This window comes from Sus scrofa, chromosome 7 (genome assembly GCF_054392235.1).
Source record: "Sus scrofa isolate SSC_HxYL_T2T_F1_AM1 chromosome 7, Sscrofa_HxYL_maternal_Yorkshire_Landrace_v2.0, whole genome shotgun sequence".
NCBI classification, from domain to species: Eukaryota; Metazoa; Chordata; class Mammalia; order Artiodactyla; family Suidae; genus Sus; species Sus scrofa.
In genome coordinates this window covers 58,731,377-58,758,715 of record NC_139389.1, presented here as the reverse complement: position 1 = coordinate 58,758,715, position 27,339 = coordinate 58,731,377, and the positions used below count along the sequence as shown (strand labels likewise).

Below are 27,339 nucleotides of genomic sequence, written 5' to 3'. Positions count from 1 at the left end.
CTGCCTGCTGGCTCTAATCCATTCCTATGACCAAAATTACTTAACTCCTTATGCTGTGTTATATTGTGATGGAGCTTATGGAATAAACATTTAAAACAAAATTATCTTTTTTTTTTAATGGCCACACCCTCAGCATATGAAGTTCCCAAGCCAGGGATTGAATCCACACTGCAGCTGCGACCTACCCCACAGCTGCAGCAAGCAGCAGATCCTTTAACCCATTGCACCAGGCCAGAGACAGAACCTGCATCTCACCAGTCACCCAAGCCACTGCAGTCGGATTCTTAACCCACCGTGCCACAGCGGGAACTCCCAAAATTATCTTTTTATAAGCACATGTGCTACCAAACTCTCTTGTTTTCTCTAAATAAGGTGTATGAAATGCTAGGGAAAATATCTGTGAAATAAATACAAGGTTCAGTTGGGTTCAGACAAGCTGTAATATATATAACAATGAAAAAGTACTGGGGGAGTTCCCGTTGTGGCTCATTGGGTTAAGAACCCAACATAGTGTCTGTGAGGAAGTGGGTTCCATCCATGGCCTCACTCAGTGGGTTAAGGATCCAGAAGTTGCCGCAAGCTACGGCACAGGTCAAAGATGTGGCTTAAATCTGGCATTGCTGTGGCTGTGGTGCAGGCCGGCAGCTGAAGCTCCAATTGGACCCCTAGCCTGGGAACCTCCATACGCTGCAGGTGAGACCCTAAAGAAAAAAAAAATAAAGTACTGAGGCTTCTATTAACAATGAGCTCAATATAGATTAAAGGTAAGGCGTAATTTGATAATGGCCTGAATTATTAGAATCAGGGTGTTTTAAATGAGAAAGGGAATCCAAATGTTCAGCCTTACCTAGAGATTTTCCAAACGCTGTCAGCTAGCACTTAACAGACCCAGCACTTTCCATATTACCAATGGCCCTGCAGAAGGCAGTTCCATCCAGTGCAGTGTAATCCATGTGCCATGCTTTGTGCTGGGCACTGGGGGTAAAGAGATACTGAGAACAGCTGCTTCTGCTCCCTGGAGTCACAGCAAAATGTCCAAGGAAAGTCATTCTCCCACCATGTCTTCCTAATATTTTGGTTCTTTCCCTCCTCATTCAGAACATCATTCCTCTACCTTTTTTTTTTTTTTTTCAGCTTTTTAGAGCTGCACCTGCAGCATATGGAGGTTCCCAGGCTAGGGGTAACATCAGAGCTACAGCTGCCGGCCTATGCTACAGCCACAGAAACACCAGATCTGAGCTGCGTCTGCGACCTACACCACAGTACATGGCAGCGCTGGATCCCCCCAGCCCACTGAGCGAGGCCAGGGATCAAACCTGCGTCCTCATGGATACTAGTCAGATTCGTTGCCACTGCGTCACAATGGGAACTCCTGGTTTTGGGTTTTGTTTTATTTTGTGTTCACTTTGCTCTTAAAATCAGGACTCATTCCAAGGTTTCAAGGCTTTTGCCATGGAGATTCGGTACCAATCATCAAAGAAGCGTGCTGTTTTTCTCCATGCCTTACTACTGATCCTTGGTCATCAACGCTTCCTGTTTTTCGATGACTTTTGCCTCCAGGAAGCTCCTTGCTAATATAGATTCCCCTTTACCAGAATGCGTGCTGAGGGGTCATTCAATCCAGTGCCCTTTAATGGGGCCCCAGACTTCTCAAATAAGCATCAGAGGCTGGAGAAGGAGGCTTTGCATCTCCTACGTGAGTTGCTCTGCTCTAGTTGGTTTCGTGTCTTGACATTCTCATTAAAATGTATTTGAATTCTAAATATAAAGAGCATTCTGAATCCCACTGATTGAATCCTCCTTCTTGCACAGATGAGGAAATCGAATCCCAAAGAAAGCAAATCACTTTCCCAGGGCCCATAGTAAGATAGAGGTTGAGCTGGAGCAAGAACTCAGGTCTCTGGCCTCCCACCCAGTGCTTCTTCCACTTTAGGGCTTTACAATGGACCAGCGTCTCCAATGCTTTCAATACCAAATCCTCCCCAGTGGATGTTGGGCACCCTGCCTCTGGATGCTCTAGCAGATGAAAAGTCAGAAAGCCTGGGTCTTCCTCTCCATGCTAGACGAGATAAGCCAGATGAGCAATTTAAAGGCAACGCAAGCCCAGCACATGATAGGCTTTAGCTCAGAGACCAAAAACGACTGCCGGGGGAGTTTATGGATGGAAGAATGTATTTCTGGCTACAAGGTCTTCATGGGAGTGGCTGTATTTGAGCTGGGTCTTGAATCATGAGCAGAAGATGAACCATTCCAACTTCTGATAAAATTCAGATTCTCGTTTACAAGCAGTCATTCTGGCCTTAGCAGACACATTCAGAATAACATAATGATGCGTGTCTGCATCGGGGCCACGTGCCGTCTCATCGCTCAGAAGGTTGTAATTACATTAGGAGCCCTTCTTTTCTGCAGTGATATCATTTGCTTCTAGCACAAACCCAGATTGTTTGTGCATTGAAATGAACGACTTGCTAATGTTGTGGGAGAGAAAGCCCGGTATCAGGGCACATTTTCACCCTTTGCTTTCTCCCCCTTTAGGAAAAAAAAAAAAAAAAAAAAAAAGACCTTTGAACTTTTGGTAATTGTCTCTATAAGGTACAAGGCAAATTTCCAGACTTTATCATGGCAACCCGGGCCAGGACAGAGGCTGGGAAGGAAGCTCTGGCTGTAGGATTGGGAGGCACACACTGGGGCTTATTTTCAAGATGTGTTCTAGACTTTTGGTCCTTAAATAGGGACAGGAATTGTAATCACTGCCAGTTTGTAAAGTCATATGGGTTCCCGAGCCCAAATGTGGGTTCCCCCATATCCAGACAGGGTTGAGTGTTTGGACATCATTCCTCAAGTAGTTTTGTCTGCCCTTAGTCCTCACAGCCAGAATGGTGTGAATAAGGCAGGCTGCTACCCTAGAGAATTACGGTACAGACACCACGGCTCAGAGCCCAGAACAGATGCCCTCACCTCGGCAGGAGCACAGAGAAGAGAAGCAGCTGCTTTGGTCCGAGCGCTCCCTAAGCTCCCTAAAGGCCTGTGAAGTCATAATGAGAGGTATTAGATGGTGCCTCTGGGAGTCTCGCCTCCATTCAGGACCCTGGTACTCCAAAGTCATCACTGTCTTCGTGAATGTCAGGTCTTCTTCTTTTTTTTTTTTAATTATGCAAATGAATTTATCACATCTGTAGTTGTATAATGATCATCACAATCCAATTTCACAGGATTTCCATCCCATAACCCAAGCACATCCCCCCACCCCCCGAACTGTCTCCTCCGGAGACCATAATTTTTTCAATGTCTGTGAGTCAGCATCTGTTCTGCAAAGTTCAGTCTGTCCTTTTTTCAGATTCCACGTGTCAGTGAAAGCATTTGATGTTGGTGTCTCATGGTATGGCTGACTTCACTTAGCATGATAATTTCTAGGTCCATCCACATTGCTGCAAGTGCCGTTATTTCTTTCCTTTTAATGGCTGAGTAATATTCCACTGTGTATATATGTACCACATCTTCTTGATCCACTCGTCTGTTGATGGACATTTAGGTTGTTTCCATGTCTTGGCTATTGAAAATAGTGCTGCAGTGAACATCAGAGTACATGTGTCTTTGCGAGTTGTGGTTTTCTCTGGATAGAGGCTGTGAATGTCAGGTCTTCTAATCTTATTCCCTCCTGTCCAGCTCTGGCGGAAATTTGCACGTCTGGCCTGTAACTTTGTGGTCATCTTCATCCCCTGGGAAATGAGGATAAAGAAAATTGAGAGTAAGTGTTGGCACTTGGAGGGGCAAGTTGGGGGTGTGGAACTAGTGACCAGCCAATCTCGAACTTGAGAGGGGTCTAGGATGTCCTGGTCCTTATACTGGGCATCCAGGGGCACCTGCACAGGTGATGCTGACCTGGGCTGGACATAGGACCACCGTGGAGATGGAAGATACGGTGTCTGTCCTCACCACCTCCCAGGATAAAAACAGCCCCACGTTCCACATTTCTCTGTCAGCTCACACCTTGGTCAGACACAACACAAGCCCAAAAGAATAGAGGGAAAAACTGTGTAGATGAATAAAAAGGTAATATGGACAAAACAAAAATACAAAAATTTGGGCGTTCCCTTGGTGGCTCAGTGGTTAACGAACCTGACTAGGATCCATGAGGATGTGGGTTCGATCCCTGTGGAGGTGATTGAAATCATTTAGAAAAGTATCCTACAAAATAAATCAATCACAATCACGTTTATACACACACACACACACACACACACACACACACTACAAACACACAGATGCAACACCCAAGACAAGAAATACATGTAACCAGAAGTTTGAAACAAAGAAAACTGTAAAACTGGACCAGGGGATGTTTAAAAAGTCTTGTGAAGAGACATAGGGTGATTGGATATTTGGAAGGTGTTAATTTTCTCAATATCAATCTACAGGTTTATTGCAATTCCAAAGAAATTCTCAATGCAATGGTTTTTGTATTCAACAAAATTAACTCATATCAAAGGAAGACTAATTGAAAACTTTTTTTTTGTCTTTTTAGGGCAGCACCCTTGGCATAGGGACGTTCCCAGGCTAGGGGTTGAATTGGAGCTGCAGCTCCCTGCCATAGCCACAGCAACACCAGATCCAAGCCACATTTGCAAACTACACCATAGCTCATGGCAACGCTGGATCCTTGACCCACTGAGCAAGGTCAGGGATCAAACCCACAGCCTCTTGGATACTAGTTGGGATCCTTACCACTGAGCCACAACGGGAACTCCTGAAAACTTTTTAAAAAGGAAACGTGCAGATGAACTTGCATAACCAAAATGTTAAAAATATATTATAAAAGGTATAAGAATTGAAACAGTGTAGCATAAATGACGCTGGAACAATTGACTCAACTGTTTTACAGATTAAGTTTAGCTCCTTTGCTTTAAAGTTCCATTAAATATTTAAATAGAAAATAGAAAACCATGAGAGAATTAAAAGAAATAAGAGAAATGGGATCCCAGAATGGAAGCCTGTCAAATTATAAAAGTAAAGAAGGAAATTACCCAGGAAAGTACTGTTATATTTAACTCCATATAAGAGAAATTTTGTGTGCATAAAAAATAAACACAGCTAAATGGCAGATCGAAGGGAAAAAAGAACATGTTAAATATTTAAAAGGAATTAAGCACGTTCTTACCAGCTGGTGAAAATGTCAATGGAGATGATATTTCTAGGCGAAAGTTATAATTTGTGCCAAATGTCTTCAAAATGTTTATCCTCTTTGATAGAACTCTTCCATTCCTTAACAACCAGGGAAAACAACAGCCACAACAGAATCAGAGCATGAGGCTGTGTGGACACAGATGGTGCCCTGCCCAGATCCATCTCCTTGGCTGGGCCGCCTTTTCTCAGCTGCTCTTGGCTGCTGTGACTCATCGTTGCCCCCTTCTCCAGAGGATTAGTCTCCACCCGTTTTGTTCCAGATGCTGGGCATTCATTACCTGCCCTCACAGCCCCACTGGAGAGCCTAGGGGCAATGACTAAGGGGTATTCAAGTCCAGCCTTTTGTTCATGGTGGGACCAACTCTATGATGCCACGTGCCCTCCAGAGTGCCCCATGGGATCAGGCTAAGCCAGGCTCCAGCTGAGACCACGTCTTTGCTTGGCTCTGTCCCCAGACCTTCCCTGATCCCCTCACCCCCTTCCTCCCGAGATTGATTCCTCAATATAACATGTGAGCTGAACCCTTTTCTCAGGCTCTGCTCTAGGTAATCCAATCTTAGATGAAAGTTGCTTCTTCCAGAATTATTTCCCTAGTGAATTCTTTACCTGGTGAAAAGTTAGAAACTTCCAGGAGTTCCCTGGTGGCTCAGCAGATTAAGGATCCGGCATTGTCACTGCTGTGGTGCAGGTTCTATCCCTGGCCCCGGAGCTTCTACATGCCACAGGGTGAGGCCAAAAAATAAAATACAATTTGAGCTTAAAAATACAAAGTTAGAAACTTCCTAAATGTCCAGCTGTGATAGGTTAAATAAATTATGTAAAATTTGCTTGATGAAATGGTAAAATTCTTTTTATAGGGAAATATTTTATATGAGAAAATGCTCATAGTGTATTGATAACTTGCAATGCATGTTGTAGAGATATACCAATTTTTTTAAAGTATGTGTATAGAATTATAATGAAGGGTTACACTAAAAATTTACTAGAAAGTAATTCTAGTGGTGATTTTTATTTAGTAACCTTGAATAGGCAATTTTTTTTTGGTTTTCTTTATGATGTATTTTCCTAATTCTTATGAAACCTAAGCTAGATTTGAAATAAAATTTCAAGATGTTATTTTTCCAAAGTCTGGTACACGTCCGTCTGCCACAAAATGACATCAAAGCATCACCTTCATTCTCATCCAGTTAATTCTATGTTCCCTTACTTTCTCAGAAGAAATCCTTACATACTCTTTTTTATTTTATTATATTTTATTTTACTGTCTTTTTATTTTTGCTTTTTAGGGCCGCACCCTCAGCATATGGAGGTTCCCAGGCTAGGGGTCCATTTGGAGCTGTAGCTGCCGACCTGTGCCACAGCCACAGCAATGTAAGATCCAAGATACATCTGCGACCTACATCACAGCTCACAGCAACACCGAATCCTTAACCCACTGAGCGAGGCCAAGGATCGAACCTGCATCCTCATGGATGCTAGTCAGAGCCGCAACGGGAATTCCCTCTACCCTTTATTTTAGAATAAGTTTAAATATATGGCAAAGTGGCAAAGGGAGTTCTCATAACCACTTCACCCAGCTTCCCCTGATGTTACTGTCTAGCATAGTGTTATTTCTTTTGAAATTAAGACAAAAGAGGTGTTCCCTGGTGGTGTAGCAGGTAAGGATCTGGCATTGTCACTGTTGTGGCTCAAGGCCCTGCTGTGTCAAGGGTTTTGATCCCTGGCCTGGAAACTTCCACATGCCACAAGTTCAGTCAAATAAAATAAATAAAAAATAAAAAAACAGAAAGAGATTCAGACAAAAGAATCCTTAGAAAAATCCTCTACATTTTCAAAACTATGCAAAAGAAAAAGGAAGTATATTAACTTCTCAAGAGATGCTGAAGTTACATAAAATATAAATTTGATAAAAGCATTTTAGATCAATATGACCTTAGGGAAATTATTACATTGGGGATGTTTTTCTGCATATATAACTGGCAGATATTCATGAAGATTTTAATTCCTATAAGTGATCATTTGAGGGGAACACCCTGACTGGTACAATTCTGGCCTTCTTACTCTTATGTCCTGCTGATCTAAGAAAAATTACAGTGTTGCCTTACAGAGAATGGCTTGCATGGGGGAGATTTTGTATAAACCATTCTCATTACCTTGTCTCTCTTCAGGTCATTTCGGATCGGGTGTTGCCTCTTATTTCATATTCTTGAGATGGTTATTTGGAATCAACATTGTGCTCACGATTATGACAGGTGCATTTATTGTCATTCCAGAGGTAAGAACCGTTTCAGGAGAGTAAAAACTGCCATTCGCTAGCAAGAAGAGGCATTTAGAGCAGTAGCATAAAATAACGCCCTCATTATCCTCGTGGGAAGGATCATTTGGTTGTTAAAACAGCTTGGCAAACCTTTTCCAGAAAGGGCCAGATAGTAAATATTTCAGGCTTTGGGGACCAGATGGTTTCTGTCGCAACTACTCAAATCTACCATGTAGTGCAAGGGCAGCCATAGCCAGCAGAAAACTAATCACTGTGGCTATATTCTAATAAAATTTTATTTGTAGATCCTGACGTTTGACTTTCCTGTCATTCTTTTAAACTTTTTTTTAATTCAAGTGTAGCTGATTGACAGTGTTGTGTGATTTCCCATCATTCTTATGTGTCACAAAACACTCTTCTTTTGATTTCTTTCCGACCATTTAAAAATGCCCAAGCCATTCTTAGCTTTCGGACCACACAAAAAGACATGACAAGCTGGATTTGGCTTGTGAGCCGGTTTGCAGACATTGTGTTAAGATACAACCCATTTCTCAATCAAATTTTATCCTCACCAAGGAAATGGGGCCATTTCCTGTGCCATTATAGAAACCCGGTTACTTCACATAGACCATGATGGAAAAAAATATTTTAAAAAATGTGTATATATGTTTGACTGAGTCACTTTTTTGTACAGCAGAAATTGGCACAACATGGTAAATCAAGTATAATTTAGAAAGAGAGAAAGAAGGAAGGAAGGAAAGACAGAAAGGAAGGAAGGAAGGAAGGAAGGAAGGAAGGAAGGGAGGGAGGGAGGCAGGGAGGACGGGGGGTCAGGGGAAGAAACCCAGTGGCTTAAATCATCCACCCATAGAAGCCATGTCCGGCCCAGAGAGAGCACACCAGACAGGCCCTGACCAGGCAAAAAGAAAATCTGGCTATTAATTTCTCATCAGCGGTTATCACCCACGATTAATTTGTCATCACTGGGTATCAAGCAGAACCCACCCCCTAGAGATCTTGTATGTGCAGCATCTTCACAGGTGCATGAGGACTCTTGGCCCCTTTTCTTCTGGTCCTGTCCCCCCCAGAGGACCCCATGACATCCTTTCCTTTCTCACCAGCTCATTGCAGGTCAACCCTTTGGAAGCACGGCCAGCAAGACCATCCCCAAGGAGCATATTGCCTCTGCCCAAGACCTGGACACCGTCTGGTCCCTGGGGGTGAGGTTGAGGCCTGGCCATCCTCTTATCCTGGGGGAGGGGGTGAATGGGCCTCGGTTCTTGGGCTGGGATTCAGAAGTGACACCAAGTGCTCTCTTTGCAGGGCTACCTCCAGTACTCAGTCCTCTTCTATGGCTACTATGGCAGGGAAAGAAGGATCGGGAGAGCTGGCTACCGGCTGCCCTTGGCGTATTTCCTGGTGGGGATGGCAGTGTTTGCTTACAGCTTCATCATTCTCTTAAAAAAGTATGTCTGTTCAGTTTCTCAAAAGACACGCCAAAATGGCCCCATTTCATCTTGTCAATAACCGTGTAAAGGCATAAGTGGACCCATTTGGGGAGTTCCCATCATGGTGCAGTGGAAACAAACCCGACTGATATCCACGAGGATGTGCATTTGATTCCTGGTTTTGCTCAGTGGGTTAAGGATTCAGTGTTGCCAGGAGCTGTGGTGTAGGTAGAAGACACTGCTCAGATCTGACATTGCTGTGGCTGTGGTGTAGACTGGCAGCTGCAGCTCCGATTCAGCCCCTAACCTGGGAACCTCCATATGCCGCAGTGCGGCCCAAAAAAAAAAAAAAAAACCGGGGCAGCCAAAAAAATAAATAAATAAGTGGACCCATTTTACAGATGAGAAGACCGTGAATAAAAGAGATATATGCTCACTTTAACTAACACTGATTAAAGAGTTACTACTTTGTGTCAGGTCCTGTACTGGGTCTGGAGAGACAAGAATTATATAGACTTAGCAGTTACTGTAATTTTATTTTATTTTACTTATTTTATCATTATTATTATTTTGCTTTCGTAGGGCCGCGGGTGTGGCATATGGAGGTTCTCAGGCTAGGGGTCGAATCGGAGCTGCAGCTACCAGCCTACACCACAGCCACAGCAATGCAGGATCCTTAACCCACTGAGCAAGTCCAGGGATTGAATCCACATCCTCATGGATACTAGTCAGGTTTGTTACTGCTGAGCCACGATGGGAACTCCCCAGTTACTGTAATTTTAGACAGTGTGGTTACTGTACTAACAGAGATATGAATAAGATGGTCTAGGTGGCCAGAGTTTGCAGAAAGCAAAACATCTTCCTTTGCCTGTGACCTAGTTACAAACTTTGCAAAGGCCAGCCTCAAATGTATTGTTACATAGTTCGAACATGCAGTGCATTATTGAAAGGAGGCACAGCACAAATAAAGCAAGCTGGCTGCCACGAGTCCCGCACCACTCCCATCGTGAGGCCACCGCAACTCACCTTCCTTCCCTGGGTCTCATCTGTAAAATGGGCAACCTGGCTGAGAGAACGACCAGGTTCCCTCCTGGCTGTCACATTCTGTGCTGTGCAGGAGCGAGAATAATGCAGACGGACAGAGGCTCTGAATCCAGGAGAACCTGGCCGCCACCTGCTGGCTGCGCCTGCTACTTCTCTCTGATGGCTGTGCACCATCTGGTCTGTATCACACTGCCCCTTGTGGCGTCTCAGCAAAGTGCAGGTAGAAATGATTGGGATAAAAAATAGGAAACAGTCACCACCACTGCCATCATCATCATGAAACAGAAACCTGTGAAGATGCATAGTGACTTGAGGACCTTCAATTCACAGGAAAGTTTTCCAGCTTAGCCTCTGCGTAGCCTCAAAACCCCACTCGGAACACAGGTCCTTTGCTGAGATGTTACAATGTAAGAGACAAATTGATGTAAACTTGAGAGCTGGAAATGTGGGTGGAGAGACAAGGTAAATACTTATAACAGGAGAAACAGTCTAAAGGACAGGGAGACTTTCCCCTGAGGAGGGAGCGTGATTCCTCCCTTCCAGTACATCCAGGGAATGTCATGTACAAAAGGGACATGACAGGCAGTTTGTCCTCGGTGAGGTGGGCAAGCGTTACCCTCAGTGGGCAGGGCCACCGGGAAGACTGATTCAGCCCCAAGGAGACAACTTTGTTTCACAGTCACAGCTGCACAGAGATGAAATGGGTCCACACACCTTCAGGGACCTCCTGGCCACCAGTGATGAGAGGGCTTGTGCAGTGGACTCACCCAAGAATGAGCCTTTGCCGTCTTCACACCGATCAAGGGGAAGCTGAGGATGCAAGCGAGGCCGAATCCAGCCGGTGCTCTGCTTGCCTTCACCCGGATGCAGCAGCGTGCTCTGGTTCCCACGAGGCTCTTTGTGGCTTCACAGCAGCCCCCAGAGGCTAAGCTTATTCCTAACACTGTTCTTGTGTGACTCTTTCCGGTCTGCTGTGCAGGATGGCTAAGAACTCCCGCACGAGCCTCGCCAGTGCTTCCAATGAAAACTACACCTTCTGCTGGCGGGTGTTTTGCGCTTGGGATTATCTCATTGGGAACCCGGAGGCGGCAGAGAGCAAAACGGCTGCCATCGTGAACAGCATCAGGGTGAGTAAGGGAGCCTGTCCAGGATGTGGGGAGTCAGGGTCCACAGCCCACCTCGCTTACAGCGGGAGCCGCTGGCCCTCTGCTGGGAGAGGCTTCACAGTCCCCTTCCCTCCCACCGTGCTCACAGGCAGGGCAGCCTTCTCCTCAGTGACATGACATGCCCCCCCATACCCCCCAAACAATTCGATGCTGTACAGGAGGAAAGTGATGGAACTTCTCTTTATTTTTTAAAGTCTTATTCTTCTAAAATGTCAATGCTTTTAATCTTTGATCATTTGCACAATGCTTACTATTGTATTGCATGTATATAACTGGTAAATAAGCACATATGTGGGGGGATTAAAGATTTTAGTGTTGACTTTGAAGATAACATAGTAAAAAGCATTCAGAGACTTGGGTCAACTGAACAACACAGACAGCTAAATGGTGCCCCCTTTTGAGAAAAAAATTATTGAGGTCATTTCAATTGATCTCAATAATTTTCTCCTCCGTCTCTTCTTCCCAATCCCCAATTTCCTTTCTTATCTAGTTATTTTTATATAAAGCATTGATAACAGTAGAATCTTAGAGAATATAGTCTAGACATGGAAGTTATTAAAAATACAGGATTGGAGTTTCCATTTGTGGCTCAGTGGAAACAAATCTTACTAGCATCCATGAGGATGCGGGCTCTATCCCTGCCCTTGCTCAGTGGGTTAAGATCAGGCATTGCCTTGAGCTGTGGTGTAGGTCACAGATGCAGCTCGGATCTGGCGTTGCTGTGGCTGTGGTGTAGGCCACCAGCTGTAGCTCTGATTCGACCCCTAGCCTGGGAACTTCCATATGCCATAGTGCACCCCCTCAAAAAAAGCCAAAAAAAAAAATGAAATACTGGACTAAGTCATTTCTTTCATAAACTATTTCTAAAGATTTGTGATTAATGATAATGCTAAGCTTTCAATACATATGTATCTTTCTTTAAAGGAGGCTATACTGGAAGAACAGGAAAAGAAGAAGAGAAAAAACCTGTATGTATTAAGTTTTCTTATACTAAATTCATTAAGTTCTTTTAATTTGGTACAGAAATTGCCAGACTATATCTTATTTCTACATATTGTTAGGCCATTCTTCTTTCTTCCCCAAATCTGTCCTTCAGCTAATATGATATGTGGGACACCATAATTTTTTTTCTTTTTTTTAATTATTATTATTTTTAAGTTATTTCCCCAATACAATTTTTTTTCTACTGTACAGCGTGGTGACCCAGTTACACATACATGTACACATTCTATTTTCGTACATTATCATGCTCCATCATAAATGACTAGACATAGTTCCCAGTGCTACACAGCAGGATATCATTGCTAATCCATTCCCAAGGCAATAGTTTGTATCCATTAACCCCAAGCTCCCCAAGCACCCCACTCCCTCCCCCTCCCCCTTGGCAACCACAAGTCTATTCTCCAAGTCCATGATTTTCTTTTCTGTGGAAAGCTTCATTTGTGCCTCATATTAGATTCCAGATATAAGTGATATCATATGGTATTTTTCTTTCTCTTTCTGACTTACTTCACTCAGGATGAGAGTCTCTAGTTCCATCCATGTTGCTGCAAATGGCATTATTTCATTCTTTTTTATGGATGAATAGTATTCCATTGTGTATATATACCACATCTTCCTAATCCAATTGTCGGGCAATGGACATTTGGGTTGTTTCCAGCTCTTGGCTATTGTGAATAGAGCTGCAATGAACATGTGGGTGCACATGTCTTTTTTAAGGAAAGTTTTGTCTGGATATATGCCCAAGAGTGAGATTACTGGGTCATATGGTAGTTCTATGTATAGATTTCTAAGGTACTTCCATACTGTTCTCCATAGTGGCTGTACCAGCTTACATTCCCACCAACAGTGCAGGAGGGCTCCATTTTCTTCACACCCCTCCAGCATTTGTTATTTGTGGACTTATTAATGATGGCCATTTTGACTGGTGTGAGGTGGTATCCCATGGTGGTTTTGATTTGCATTTCTCTAATAATCAGTGATTTTGAGCATTTTTTCATGTGCTTGTTGGCCATCTGTACATCTTCCTTGGAAAAATGTCTATTCAGGTCTTTTGCCCGTTTTTCAATTGGGTTGTTGGCTTTTTTGCTGTTGAGTTGTAGAAGTTGCTTGTATATTCTAGAGATTAAGCCCTTATCCGTTGCATCATTTGAAACTATTTTCTCCCATTCTGTAAGTTGTCTTTTTGTTTTCTTTTTGGTTTCCTTTGCTGTGCAAAAGCTTGTCAGTTTGATTAGGTCCCATTGGTTTATTTTTGCTTTTATTTCTGTTGCTTTGGGAGACTGACCAGAGAAAATATTCATGAGGTTGATGTCAAAGAATGTTTTGCCTATGTTCTCTTTTAGGAGTTTGATGGTGTCTTGTCTTATACATAAGTATTTAAGCCATTTTGAGTTTTTATTTTATTTGGTGTGAGGGTGTGCTCTAGTTTCATTGATTTGCATGCAGCTGTCCAGGTTTCCCAGCAATGCTTGCTGAAAAGACTGTCTTTTTCCCATTTTTATGTTCTTGCCTCCTTTGTCAAAGATTAATTGACCATAGGTGTCTGGATTTATTTCTGGGTTCTCTATTCTGTCCCATTGGTCTGTCTGTCTGTTTTGGTACCAGTACCACACTGTCTTGATGACTGTGGCTTTGTAATATTGCCTGAAGTCTGGAAGAGTTATGCCTCCTGCTTGGCTTTTGTTCTTCAGAATGTTTCAGCAATTCTGGGTTTTTTGTTGTTCCATATAAATTTTTGGGTTTTTTGTTCTAGTTCTGTGAAAAATGTCATTGGTAATTTGACAGGGGTTGCACTGAATCTGTAGATTGCTTTGGGTAGTATGGCCGTTTTTACAACATTGATTTTTCCAATCCAGGAACATGGAATATCTTTCCATTTCTTGACATCTTCTTTAATTTCCTTGATTAATGTTTTATAGTTCTCAGCATGTAAGACCTTTACCTCCTTGGTCAGGTGTATTCCCAGGTATTTAATCTTTTGTGGTGCAATTTTAAAAGGTATTCTATTTTTGTATTCCTTTTCTAATATTTCATTGTTGGTATACAGAAATGTGACTGATTTCTGAATGTTAATCTTACATCCTGCTACTTTGCTGAATTTGTTGATCAGTTCAAGTAGTTTTTGGGTTGAGTCCTTAGGGTTTCCATATGCAGTATTTTGTCATCTGCATACAGTGACAGTTTTACCTCTTCCCTCTTCTCATCCTATTTGGATGCCTTTTATTTCTTTTGTTGGTCTGATTGCTGTGGCTAGGACTTCCAATACTATGTTGAATAACAGCGGTGAGAGAGGACATCCTTGTATTATTCCAGATTTTAGTGGAAAGGCTTTCAGCTTTTATCCATTGAGTATTATATTTGCTGTGGGTTTGTCATTAATGGCTTTGATTATGTTAAGGTATGTTCCCTCTATACCCACTTTGGTAGGAGTTTTGATCATGAATGGATGTTGGACTTTGTCAAATGCTTTTTCTGCATCTATTGAGATGATCATGTGGTTTTTGACTTTTCTTTTGTTAATGTGGTGTATGACGTTGATTGATTTGCATGTGTTGAAGCATCCTTGTGCACCTGGGATGAATCTCACCTGGTCATGGTGTATGATCTTTTTTACATGTTGTTGGATTCAGGTGGCTAAAATTTTGTTGAGAATTTGTGTGTCTATATTCATCAAAGATATTGGCCTATAGTTTTCTTTTTTGGTGGTATCTTTGTCTGGTTTTGGAATTACGATGATGGTGGCATCATAGAATGTCTTTGGGAGTAGGGAACCCCATAACTTTTCTTTTTTTTTTTCTTTTTCTTTTTACAGCTGCACCTGTGGCACATGGAAGTTTCCAGGCTAGGAGCTGAATCAGAGCTTCAGCCGCTGGCCTACACCACAGCCACAGCCACACAGGATCCAAGCCACATCTGCAGCCTTATGCCACAGCTTGTGGCAACACCAGATCCTTAACCCCCTGAGCAAGGCCAGGGATGGAACCCACAACCTCATGAACACTACGTCAGGTTCTTAACCCACTGAACCACAACAGGAACTCTGGAACCCCATAATAGCAGTATTTAGGAGTTGTTCTTCCTTCCACGGATCTGGCAATAGGGTGAGAGGGCTGAGGCTGACCAGCATCCTATTATTTAACTTAGATCATAAAAGGCACTTTTTTATTTTTTTTGTCTTTTTGCCATCTCTTGGGCCACTCTCGCGGCATGTGGAGGTTCCCAGGCTAGGGGTCGAATCGGAGCTGTAGCTGCCAGCCTACACCAGAGCCACAGCAACTTGGGATCCGAGCTGTGTCTGCAACCTACACCACAGCTCACGGCAACGCCGGATCATTAACCCACTGAGCAAGGGCAGGGACCAAACCCGCAACCTCGTGGTTCCTAGTTGGATTCGTTAACCACTGCGCCATGACAGGAACTCCATAAAAGGCACTTTTTTTTTTTTTGTCTTTTTTTTTTTGCTATTTCTTGGGCCGCTCCCACGGCATATGGAGGTTCCCAGGCCAGGGGTCGAATCGGAGCTGTAGCCCCTGGCCTACACCAGAGCCACAGCAACGCAGGATCCGAGCCGAGTCTGCAACCTACACCACAGCTCATGGCAACGCCGGATTGTTAACCCACTGAGCAAGGGCAGGACCGAACCCGCAACCTCATGGTTCCTAGTCGGATTCGTTAACCACTGCGCCACGACGGGAACTCCCATAAAAGGCACTTTGAATACCAGTCTCTAGTTTGCTATATCAAGCAAAGACTGGTTTTATTTCTCAATGTATCTCTGAAGTTGTTTTTTTTTTTTTGTCTTTTTGCTATTTCTTGGGCCGCTCCCGCGGCATATGGAGGTTCCCAGGCTAGGGGTTGAATCAGAGCTGTAGCCACCGGCTTGCGGCAGAGCCACAGCAACGCGGGATCCGAGCCGAGTCTGCAACCTACACCACAGCTCATGGCAACGCCGGATCGTTAACCCACTGAGCAAGGGCAGGGACCGAACCCGCAACCTCATGGTTCCTAGTCGGATTCGTTAACCACTGCGCCACGACGGGAACTCCATCTCTGAAGTTTTAAGACCCAAAGAGTCTTCAGTTCTTGTTGACAAAGTTTCTAAGGTGACTTCTCAGGGTTGAAGTTCTTCTTAAGGTTTGGAGGGCTTCCTTGATGAGGGTGAGGCCCTTTAGCCAGAGAACCGACAGCAGGAAGGGCCATCTCCAGGAGGGAGCAGTGACCTGGCTTCTGGACCCCACACTTCTGCTCATCTGATACCCTTCCTGGTTCTTTGGGCCCCATGATTAGTTCCTACAATGCAGAAAGCCTGTCCAGAGGAACTGGGGGGTTGGGGGTTTGAAGAAACCCTCATCCCCTGGGAGGAAGCACAACGCTCCCTAGTGAGATGGCTCTCACCCTCCCTGTCTCATTAATTTCTTTTTTTTGTTGTTGTCTTTTTTTTTTTTTCTTTTTAGGGCTGCACCCACAGCATATGGAGGTTCCCAGGCTAGGGGTCAAATCGGAAATGTAGCCGCCGACCTACACTACAGCCACAGCAATGCAGGATCTGAGCCTTGTCTGCGACCTACACCACAGCTCATGGCAACACTGGATCCTTAACCCACTGAGCAATGCCAGGGATCGAACCTGTGTCCTCATGGATGCTAGTCGGGTTCGTTAACCACTGAGCCATGATGGGAACTCCCTTATTAATTTCTACGCTGTCTCCAGGCCTCCACTTCCTCGTCTATGAAATAAAAGAATGGAACTCCATCCCTGCCTCTCTGGGGACATAGAGCGCCCACCCACATCAGAATCACCTACGGTCACTACAAATGCAGACCCTGACGGACTGAATTAATATCTCTGGGAGTGAGACACAGTGACCCAGGTTCTTGGCCAGTCTTGCAAAGCAAAACTCACAGATGGTTTTTATGTCCCCTCAAATTTGAAAGCTCCGACTGTCTTAAATGCTTTCCAGTTCAAAAACACCTCATTCAGTGATTTATTGTTACAAGCAAACAGGTCATCAGGAAACCTATTTCTCTGCCACAAACAAATCCTGAATCTTCCTGATTCTGTCAAAACTCAAGGAAAATAGGCGTTCCCGCTGTGGCGCAGTGGGTTAAGAATCCAACTGCAGGAGTTCCCGTCGTGGCGCAGTGGTTAACGAATCTGACTAGGAACCATGAGGTTGTGGGTTCGGTCCCTGGCATCGCTCAGCGGGTTAACGATCCAGCATTGCCATGAGCTGTGGTGTAGGTTGCAGACGCAGCTCGGATCCCGCGTTGCTGTGGCTCTGGCGTAGGCCGGTGGCTACAGCTCCGATTCGACCCCTAGCCTGGGAACCTCCATATGCCGCGAGAGCGGCCCAAGAAATGGCAAAAACAAACAAACAAAAAAAAGAATCCAACTGCAGTGGCTTCCGTCATTTCGGAGGCAAAGATTTTCCATCCCTGGCCTGACACAGTCAGTTAAAGGATCTGGCATTGCCACAGTAGGTCACAGTTGTGGCTTGGATTCAATCCCTGGCTCAGGAACTTCCATGTGCCAAAGGTGTGGCCATAACATAAAAAATAAAAAAATAAAAAAAAAAACCCTCGAGGAAAATAAATGTGTAATAGGCGTTCTGGGATAATGTCCCTGATATTATAACAGGAGTTGGAAGGAAGAGGGTGGAGAAAGGGGAAAACTGATTGGCTGCTCCCCAGAGCCCATTGCATGCATTTTCCAGTGTAATCCCCAGGAGGACCAACAGTGTGGAAAGAGGGGGCCCATTAATACAAGCCCTGCCTTGGGGGACCATGTGGGTAGTGGGACCCTACAAATGATGACAGTATGGCCTGGGGACAGGAGGAAGTGAAGAAGCCCTAAGCTGGTATTCATGGACCTCTGTCTCACATCTTCCATCTCTGATGCTCTACAGTTCTGATCAAATCTCTCCTCCATTGGACGACAAGGTGACATTTATCATTTTATCTAAGGGTGAATTCCCTCACGGGACAGAGGAAGGGACCTACGTGGGGTCATCCAGAAGGTAGAAATGCCCTTTGGGCAGGGGGTGGTACACCTCTTCTGTGCCTCTCAAATCCTCCTGGCCACACCTCCTTCTCCAGCCCCGGCTGCCAGGCAGGCTGTGCAGGATGCCACCAGCATGTATTTATTGAGGGTCTCGCAAATGCAGGATGGTTGGCACATGATAGCTCTTCAGGCCTTACCCACACCCTATAGGTGCAAAGACCAAGGTTCAGAGAGACGAGTAACTTGCCTAGAAAGCAGAGGAGTCTGAATTTGAACCCAAGTAGGAGCTTTTTTTTTTTTTTTTTTTTTTTTTGGTCTTTTTGCCATTTCTTGGGCCGCTCCCATGGCATATGGAGGTTCCCAGGCTAGGGGTCTAATCAGAGCTGTAGCCGCTGGCCTACACCAGAGCCACAGCAACGTGGGATCCAAGCCGCGTCTGCAACCTACACCATGGCTCACGGCAACGCCGGATCCTTAACCCACTGAGCAAGGGCAGGGACCGAACCCGCAACCTCATGGTTCCCAGTTGTATTCGTTAACCACTGCGCCACAACAGGAACTCCTCAAATAGGAGTTCTTTATGCTGTGCCATATGGCTTCCTTCAATGTCAATATTTATAATAGGACAAAAGTAGACGAAAACATTTAGGACAATGCTTTTGTCTTGGCACCTATCAGCTCCACCTGCTTGCCAGAGGCATTTATTTTTAAAACGTTAAGGGCTTTCATTTCTGGCCTGAATCGGTTGTTTGCTTCTGAGATTATAAACAAAGGGTCACTTCGCAGTGTCTTACCAGCGCGAGACCGGATGTCATCTGTAAGCATTAACAGGCACGACCGGCTCTGAATTCTGGGAATTGAGCATTGATTTATTACTCATTGCTGATCTCTTAGGAAATGAGGGACTTGGGGTGGGGGCGGGCAGGAGAGCACTGCTCCTTCAGGGCAGAGAATCTCCTTGGCAGGAAGTGTCTTCGCATCCTGAGCGAGCATTGTCTGTGCGTCGGATGCTCTGTGCAGAGCCCACTGTACCATCCTCACGCCTGCCTCTCCCCACAGGGCAGTGACCATCTGCCTCAGGGTCGTTGCCAACATCCTGGTGCTTCTCTCGCTGGCCGGGAGCATCTATCTCATCTACTTCGTGGTGGACCGGTCTCAGAAGCTGGAGCAGTCCAAGAAGGAGCTGACACTCTGGGAAAAGAACGAGGTACCCACACAACAGTAGCCAACCCTCTCTTTCCTCGGGATTTCCTAAGTGGGTTACCTGGAAACATCTCCACGGGAACATGGTAGTCCTCTTGCTCTTGAGCACGGGCCTACAAGGGCCTGGAGCTAGAGTGGAAATACCCAGGCTTGGCTCAATGATGTCACTGGTCTTGATGAGGAAAGATTTCTATGCAAAACGTCTTCAAGCATTTGCATCTTCTTTACCTTCTATTTGGCTAACTTGGGTTCTGCTTCTCTCACTTGGTGTTTCTTCATATACACACGTCCCAAAACTGGCTTCACCTAGACTTGCATTCACGACTGCGTTGTACTCCATTGCATGTGTCAAAGCAGACCCTGTGGCCATTATTGGACATTGACGTGGTTTTCGTATTTTCAAAGCACAAATAATGCTTCCCGAACCAGCCCCACACCAATGGCTTGTTTTTCAGAAGATCGTTTCCCACTCCATTTATGTGACTCTTTTCATGCATAGAAAATTACCAAGACCCAAGACAAAGGGTATGAATACTTTTCTAATTCTTACTATTTATTATGACTGTTGTCCTGAGAGCTTGGTTCAGTTTATCTGTGGAGATGGGAACGCAAGAAATGGCATAAGTGCCACCTCTCAGACCACTTATGTGAAAAGGATTATCATCCTTGGGATTTATTTATTTATTTATTTATTTATTGACTGTTTAGGGCCACACTGGCCACATATGGAAGTTCCCAGGAATCCAATAGGAGCTGCAGCCCCCAGCCTGGGCCAGAGCCACAGCAGCACAGGATCTGAGCCATGTCTGTGATCTACGCCACAGCTCACAGCAACGCTGGATCCTTAACCCACTGAGCAAGGCCAGGGATCAAACCTGTGTCCTCATGGATACTAGTTGGGTTCATTACTGCTGAGCCACAACGGGAACTCCTCCTCCTTGGGACTTAAGAAACAAAGGGTGCAGGTAATATGATACTTACCAATTTATCCTCACTGTATAATAATTTTTCAAAATCCGAGACTGTATTGGGTAATCTTTTCCTATACCCCTTTCTATTTTATGTCAGTTAAGTGCATCATGTAAATGTGTGCTTGTGTATAAATAGATAAATTTTTAAAAGATATAGTTAGAAATTATTTCTTACTCACCTCGCACCTCTCGGGTACCAGCTAAACCTCCTCTTTCATTTGCCGTAAGTACAGAGAAATAAGAGCCAGGCATGATTCTCTAGATAATTAATCTTCCATGAGCAGAAAGAATATTAAATTACCTCTCAGCCTTCCCTTTTCTATTCTTTTTTTGGTCTCACCCACAGCATATGAAAGTTCCCAAGCCAGGGATCGAACCTGTACCACAGCCATGACCTGAGCCACAGCAGTGAAGCAGTGACTCAGCCATGACACCGAAGGATCCTTAGCCCAGTAGGCCACCAGGGAGCTCCCCCTTTTCTATTCTTTTTTTTATTTTCTTTTTCCACCTACCCTCAGCATATAGAGTTTCCTGGTCAGGGATCAGATCCAAGCTGCAGTTGTGACCTAAGCCAAAGCTGTGGCAATGCTAGATCCTTAGTGCCAGACCATGGATCAAACCTGCATCCCAGCACTCCCAAGATGCCCCAGATCCCATTGTGCCACAGCGGGAACTCCTCTTTTTCTCCCCCTCCCCTTTTCTATACTTAATAGCTGTAGTTATTTCCTTCCTCATCCAAGGTAAGGGAAGAATAAATAGGATGAGATGGTAATTAGAGAAGGTGGCAGAAATGTCAGCAAATCCTGAATGGCACGTGACTGTCTTCAGATTAAGGAGCGTGCCTAGAAGGAATACACCCATGACAAAGTGGCCTTTTGAAAACAGCTAATTAGCAGAGATTTGGGGGAGGGTTTCCATGTAAGAACCACCTGACCCAGGAATCCCCATCATGGCTCAGTGTTAACAAACCCAGCTAGTATCCATGAGGTTGTGGGTTCGATCACTGGCCTGGATCAGTGGGTTAAGTATCCAGCATTGCCATGAGCTGTGGTGTAGGTCACAGACGAGGCTCGGATCCTGAGTTGCTGTGGCTCTGGCGTAGACCGGCGGCTACAGCTCCGGCTGGACCCCTAGCCTGGGAACCTCCATATGCCACCAGTGCGGCCCTAAAAAGACAAAAAAAATAAAAAGAAAAACGAACTGTCTGACCCTCCGAATAACCTCTGACTAATAGCAGGCTAAGAGGAGTACCCCTATGGCTCAGCAGGTTAAGGATCTGGCATTGTAACACAGTGGCTTGGATTTGATCCCTGACCTGGGAATTTCCATATGCCACAGGCATGCTCCCCAAAAAAATATATATAGCAGGCTAAGAGACCAACTGTGAGGGGAGGGAGGCTGGGATGAGGGACCCTGAGGAGCTCAGTCTGGCACGTGCTCTCTTGGTAGGTGAGCGTGGTGGTCTCCCTCGTCACCATGTTGGCACCATCAGCCTTTGACCTCATTGCCGCCTTGGAGATGTACCACCCACGGACCACGCTGCGCTTCCAGCTAGCAAGGTACCACCGCCCTGCTGGGAACTGCCCCACAGTGTGTCACCCACCTGGCCACCCATGGTGGCAACGCAGTCCCTCGAGAGCCAGGGCTTGCCCCCCACACCTAGCACAGGTTTCCCCAATGACTGTATCTCAAGACCACGGGAGAGGAGGGCGGGAAGAGGGAGGAAGAGGAGGCAGAGAGAGAGGAGGAGGCCGGAGAGGAGGACCAGGTGGACAGGACAGAGGAACTGGAAGAAAAGGTGGTGACAAGAACAACAGGAGGAAGAGGGGGAGGGGAAGAGGGCGAAACGGGCAGAATTAGCACATACGAGAGAAAGAGAGCCAAGGAGTTCCCGCTGTAGTGCAATGGCATTAGGGGCATCTCTGAATCCCCAGGATGCGTGCTTGATCCCTGGCCGGCACAGTGGGTTAAAGGATCTGGCGTTGCTGCAGCTGTGGCATGGGTCACAGCTGGGGCGCGGATATAATCCCTGGCCCGGGAACTCCATGTGCCTTGTGGCAGCCAAAAAAGAAGAAAAAAAAAGAAAGAAAGCCCAGAAAATGATGAAAATTGTGCCGTTTTCCAGATGTTGATTCCCTCAGTGGATTGACCCTGAGGAGTGAGAGATCCATACTGTCTTTCCAGATATGAGACAAACATAATGCCTTGCTGAGAATTCCCCAAAGCGTAGACTCAAAGAGGTTCCTGTGGAGAAGTTGGGGAGCATCTGGGCTGTGCAGGGGTGGTCAGTGGGTGTGACAGCAGGTGGCAAATGCAGCTGTAAGCCACAACAGGCCAGGCCTCGGGGTGGGGCGGGCGGCGGGGGGGGGGTGCAAAGGGGCCGTTCCCATGACAACGCATTGCATCTCTAACTCTGGCTTCATCTCCGTCTTCCTGAGAAATCTCCATCTCCCCTTAGGTGAGGTCTCTTCCTCTATCAGTAAAGCAGCAGCTTTTGGGGAGTTACTGTTAGGGTGACTGCAGCAAACGGAGGCCCAGGCAGAGCCTTCCCACCCCTCCTGGGTCTACTTGTCCTGATTGCATTTCTTCTTATAACACTTGATCACATTCTATAGAATGAATTTCCCACAGACCACTTTGCAAAGAATGGGCTCTCCTTCAGGAGTCGGCCAATTTTTGTTCCATCAAGGACCAAACGGTAATTTTTTTTTTTTTTTTTGTCTTTTTGCCTTTTCTAGGGCCACTCCCGCGGCATATGGAGGTTCCCAGGCTAGGGGTCTAATCAGAGCTGTAGCCGCTGGCCTACACCACAGCTCACGGAAACGCCAGATCCTTAACCCACTGAGCAAGGCCAGGGATCGAAGCCTCAACCTCATGGTTCTTAGTTGGGTTCGTTAACCACTGAGCCATGATGGGAACTCCAGTAAATATTTTTAGTTGTGTGAGTCATACAGCTCTGTAGCATAGGCTCAACTCAGGCTGTAGCAGGAAAAGCAGCCATGGATGTTACATGACCCGAAGGCCGTGGTCGTGTTCCTTGCAATTCTATTCGCAAAAAATAGGTGAGGGTAGGAATTGGTTGGAAGGTCGTGGTTTGCCACCTCCTGGCATCCAAGAGTCATTTCAAAGGTAGAAAAACATGACACAAAAGATCCAGAGGTGTGCGGGAGCCCCTCACCCGGGGTAGCTCTGGAGGAGCTTCCTAGCTTCTGGGCTCGAACCCTGGCCTCTGTGCGAGGCTTGGCGCTTCTGTTGACCTCAGAGATGGAAATACCTTCCTCAAAACCCCCTCACAAGCAGGCATTGAGGGGAAATCAATTCTATGATTGCATTTGGTTGAGCACAGTCCTGTTGCTATAGAGTGGCCTCGTTATTCTTGGGTTCAAAACTAGGGAAACAGAGGTATCCAGAGATGTCCCCCTGATGAATTGGAGTTAATTCTAGAAATAAAAGTAAGACATAATATTTTGGTTCCATTAACTCCCCCGCAGACTGAGGTACCTTGTGTTCGCAGCCCAGTGGGAGCCAGAGGGGTAGGATACCAAGATGGCGGGAGGCTCCGCTGACTCAGTGCCTCCCTCAGCCAGCGCCTGCCCACTTGACTCTGAGGGGTCCTGCCCTGTGTTAGGTGAACACAGAGATAGAAAAGTCCCAGCCCAAGGCCCAAGGGGAGCCCTTCACAGGTGGTCAACTCTACACCTGAGATGGAGGAGGCCTGTGGGGATGGGCAACTCAAAGTTCCAATCTAGAGTCTTTTCCTCACCTCACCATTTCTCTTTTTCACCAATTGGCACTGCCTTCAAGACTCTCAAAGCGCCAACCACTGTCCTGGGAGGGATTTGTAAACCTGCCCTTTTCTTTTCTCAACTCATTTTCCCAGACAGGTTTCTGATAAGACCTAAGGCTGCTGCCTGGGAAACACCATGATATGTTTCCCCAAACCTCCAGGGAAACTGGCACCACGTCTTCCATCACGGGCTGATGGAGGCTGCTTCCAGCAGATGCCACCCGCTCACAAGGGCCCACCTGGGAGCAGGTGTGTCTGTGCCCACAGTCTCTCACCTCTCTGGCCCCTCAGTGCCTGTCTGAAGGGTTCAGCCTATATTTTGGAACCAGACCACCAAGATCTGGAAATTGCCTCCTGCCTCTTTTGAACGGCGTGACCTGAGCAGGTCGCACGGCCTGCCTCAATGTGCTCACCTCTTGAGTGGGGTTCGGTTGATGTGAACCTCACAGAGGTGTGAGTATCTAATGAAATAAAGCCTGGAAAATCACTTTATAGAGCAGAAGGTAGGACACAAGGACCCATATAATTCACACTCCACTTCAGGGCCCCGCTCTCTAAGCTCACACCCTTTCTGCTGTACTAGAAGTTTTAAAATGCGGATCCAGAGCTGGGCTACACGAGAATCTGCCAGGATGACAAAAGATCCTCAGACACCATCCAGACCTTCTGAAACACGGTGGATTCCCAGGATTCTATATTTTTAAATGCCCATGATCTGATTTTGAAGGAAACCAACCACTGTCTTAGTCTGACCATGGTAATTGTGGGCTGTCTACAGACAAACCATGGATGTTGTGTGGTGGTCACTGAAGGTGAGTTTGTGGCTTTCAGGGTTCTCGTGCTGTATCTGGGGAACCTCTACAGTCTGATCATCGCCCTCCTGGACAAAGTGAACAGCATGAGCATTGAGGTGAGTGCTCTGTCCTGGTCCCAGCCAACCAGACACACACACATACACACACACACACACACGCAGATATACATACATACACACATATATACACATATACACAAATATACACACATGTATGCACATACATACTCACATATATCACATTATATACACGCGTGTACACACATACACCTGCATATATACACATACAGACACATACACACATAGAGGCATGCATACATATACACACATGTACGCACATATACACACATGCACACGTGTACACTTATATACACACACCCGCTATACACACATATACCTGCATATACATATAGCTACATATATACGCACATACATATAACATGCATACACACACACACACACACACACACGAGTGATCATCAGTGTTGTGAACATCATTGCTTGTGCTTGCACGCTATTCAACTTGTTCGAAACTTAATTCAGTTGTGGTCTTCTCAGCATAAAGATAGGAAAATTAGTCCCATTTCTAAGATAAAGAAACTGAGGCCAGGATTTATGGCTAGTCAGTGACAGTGCTGGAATGAGCACCTGGGTCTCCTGACCCTCTTTCCTTGAATTCATTCCATGAGGAAAGTCTATCGACAGCTGTTGGAAATGATCCCAGGAGAGGGGAGTTCCCGTTGTGGCTCAGCGGAAACAAATCTGACTAGCATCCATGAGGACACAGATTCGATCCCTGGTCTCACTCAGTGGGTTAAGGATCCGGCGTTGCCCTGAGCTTGTGGTGTAGTTCGCAGATGCGGCTCGGATTCTGCATTGCTGTGGCTCTGGTGTCGGCCAGAAGCTACAGCTCCAAATCAACCACTAGCCTAGGAACCTCCATATGCTGCAAGGGCAGCCCTAAAAAGACAAAAAGAAAAAAAAATGATTCCAGGAGAGCAGCAGGCCATGAGACTCACTTAGAAAATCAGGAGAAAATAAATTTCTCATGGAGAACAGTTCAGCATAGGCCCCACCATCCCCACCCTACACGGGGATCCACTCCCAGCCCAGGGTGGATTTAGAGGTCACTTTAAAGCTACCCCACAAGGCAAGGGAAAGGAAGGCAGGGATGAGGAGGTTCTTTGGGTGGTTTACCCAAGCCACAGCATACTAGCCTCAACTTCTACAGCTTATAAGACAGAAGAGGCCACGGGGAGGAATCATTCTGCTTCCGGGCTTTGACGTGGCGTAGACTGGCTCCTTAGCTGCCACTTACTAGCAATGTGACCTTGGTGGTTCAGCTTCAATAGCTGAGCTTCAGTCACTCCTGTGCAACGCAGACTCATTCTTACCTGACCCTCTTGGGAGGATGAGAAATATAACATGCTTTCACCTAGGACAGGCTCTGACACTTACGAGGCACCAATAAATACTCCACATTGCAAATTCCTGTTCATTACTGGACCCAACTCTGGTCAAATGGCTATTAACCAAGCTAGAGATAGAAAGAGAAACAGGAAAAAGAGAGAGAGAGAGACTATCCCCACTCAATGCAATCATATCCTTGCTGTTCATGATAGCTTCTTATTTACAAATGCATTGACAAGTTTTTTTCTTCCTTCCCTTGCCGCAGGAAGCTGCTCCCTCGAATAGCACGAGGATAGATCCTACCATCTTCTTTGCCACCAGGGCAGCCCCTGAAGAGAAATGGTCCACGCCTGGGCCTAGGATAGGGCTCAGGAGAAACAGCACGTGGGCCCCAGGAGAGGCCAGTGTTCCAACTTACCCCTCGCCTCTGCCAGAGGCCAACAAGACGACTGTCTCTACCCAGAGTCCACAGGACCAGTGCTGGGAGACATACGTTGGGCAGGTGACTCCCTTTCCCCTTAGAAAGCCCTTCAGCATCCCTTTCATCTCTTAACTCTAGCAACTCTCTGAAGTGGCATTAGCCCTATTTTATAGAAAAGGAAAATAGGGAGTTCCCATCATGACTCAGCAGTAACAAACCCAACCAGGATCCATGAGGACACGGGTTCGATCCCTGGCCCCACTCAGTGGGTTAAGGATCCGGCATTGCCATGAGCTGGGGTGTAGGTCGCAGACGCTACTCAGATCAAGAGTTGCTGTGGCTGCAGTATAGGCCGACGGCTGAAGCTCTGATTCAACCCCTAGACTGGGAACTTCCATATGCCATGGGTATGGTCCTGAAAAGACAAAAAAAAAAACAAGAAAGAAGGAAGGAAGGGAGGAAAGAAAGAGAAAGAAAGAAGGGAGGAAGGAAGGAAGGAAGAAAGGAAGGAAGGAAAATAAAGTTCGGTGATGGTTTAAGATTGTCCGGGGCTCAAAATTAATACTAATCTCATCAGTGTAAAGACTCAGGCAGCATTAACAGTGTGCTTGGTCCCATTCTCAGTGTTTGGT

At 45.8% G+C, this 27,339-nt stretch overlaps 1 protein-coding gene across 2 annotated transcripts in view; it reads left to right on the top strand.

Annotated features, from left to right (window-relative positions):
- The window catches only part of TMC3 (transmembrane channel like 3), a 59,823-nt gene that overhangs the window by 10,107 nt on the left and 22,377 nt on the right, over window positions 1-27,339 (top strand). For both annotated transcript variants that reach the window (XM_001928958.6, XM_084968399.1), the window contains exons 4-13: window positions 3,667-3,748; window positions 7,353-7,459; window positions 8,563-8,661; window positions 8,765-8,907; window positions 10,913-11,060; window positions 12,024-12,067; window positions 19,161-19,308; window positions 21,725-21,834; window positions 24,894-24,972; window positions 26,552-26,788. In XM_001928958.6, the coding sequence (XP_001928993.4) occupies window positions 3,667-3,748; window positions 7,353-7,459; window positions 8,563-8,661; window positions 8,765-8,907; window positions 10,913-11,060; window positions 12,024-12,067; window positions 19,161-19,308; window positions 21,725-21,834; window positions 24,894-24,972; window positions 26,552-26,788 (1,197 nt within the window). The remainder of the gene's footprint in view (window positions 1-3,666; window positions 3,749-7,352; window positions 7,460-8,562; window positions 8,662-8,764; window positions 8,908-10,912; window positions 11,061-12,023; window positions 12,068-19,160; window positions 19,309-21,724; window positions 21,835-24,893; window positions 24,973-26,551; window positions 26,789-27,339) is intronic.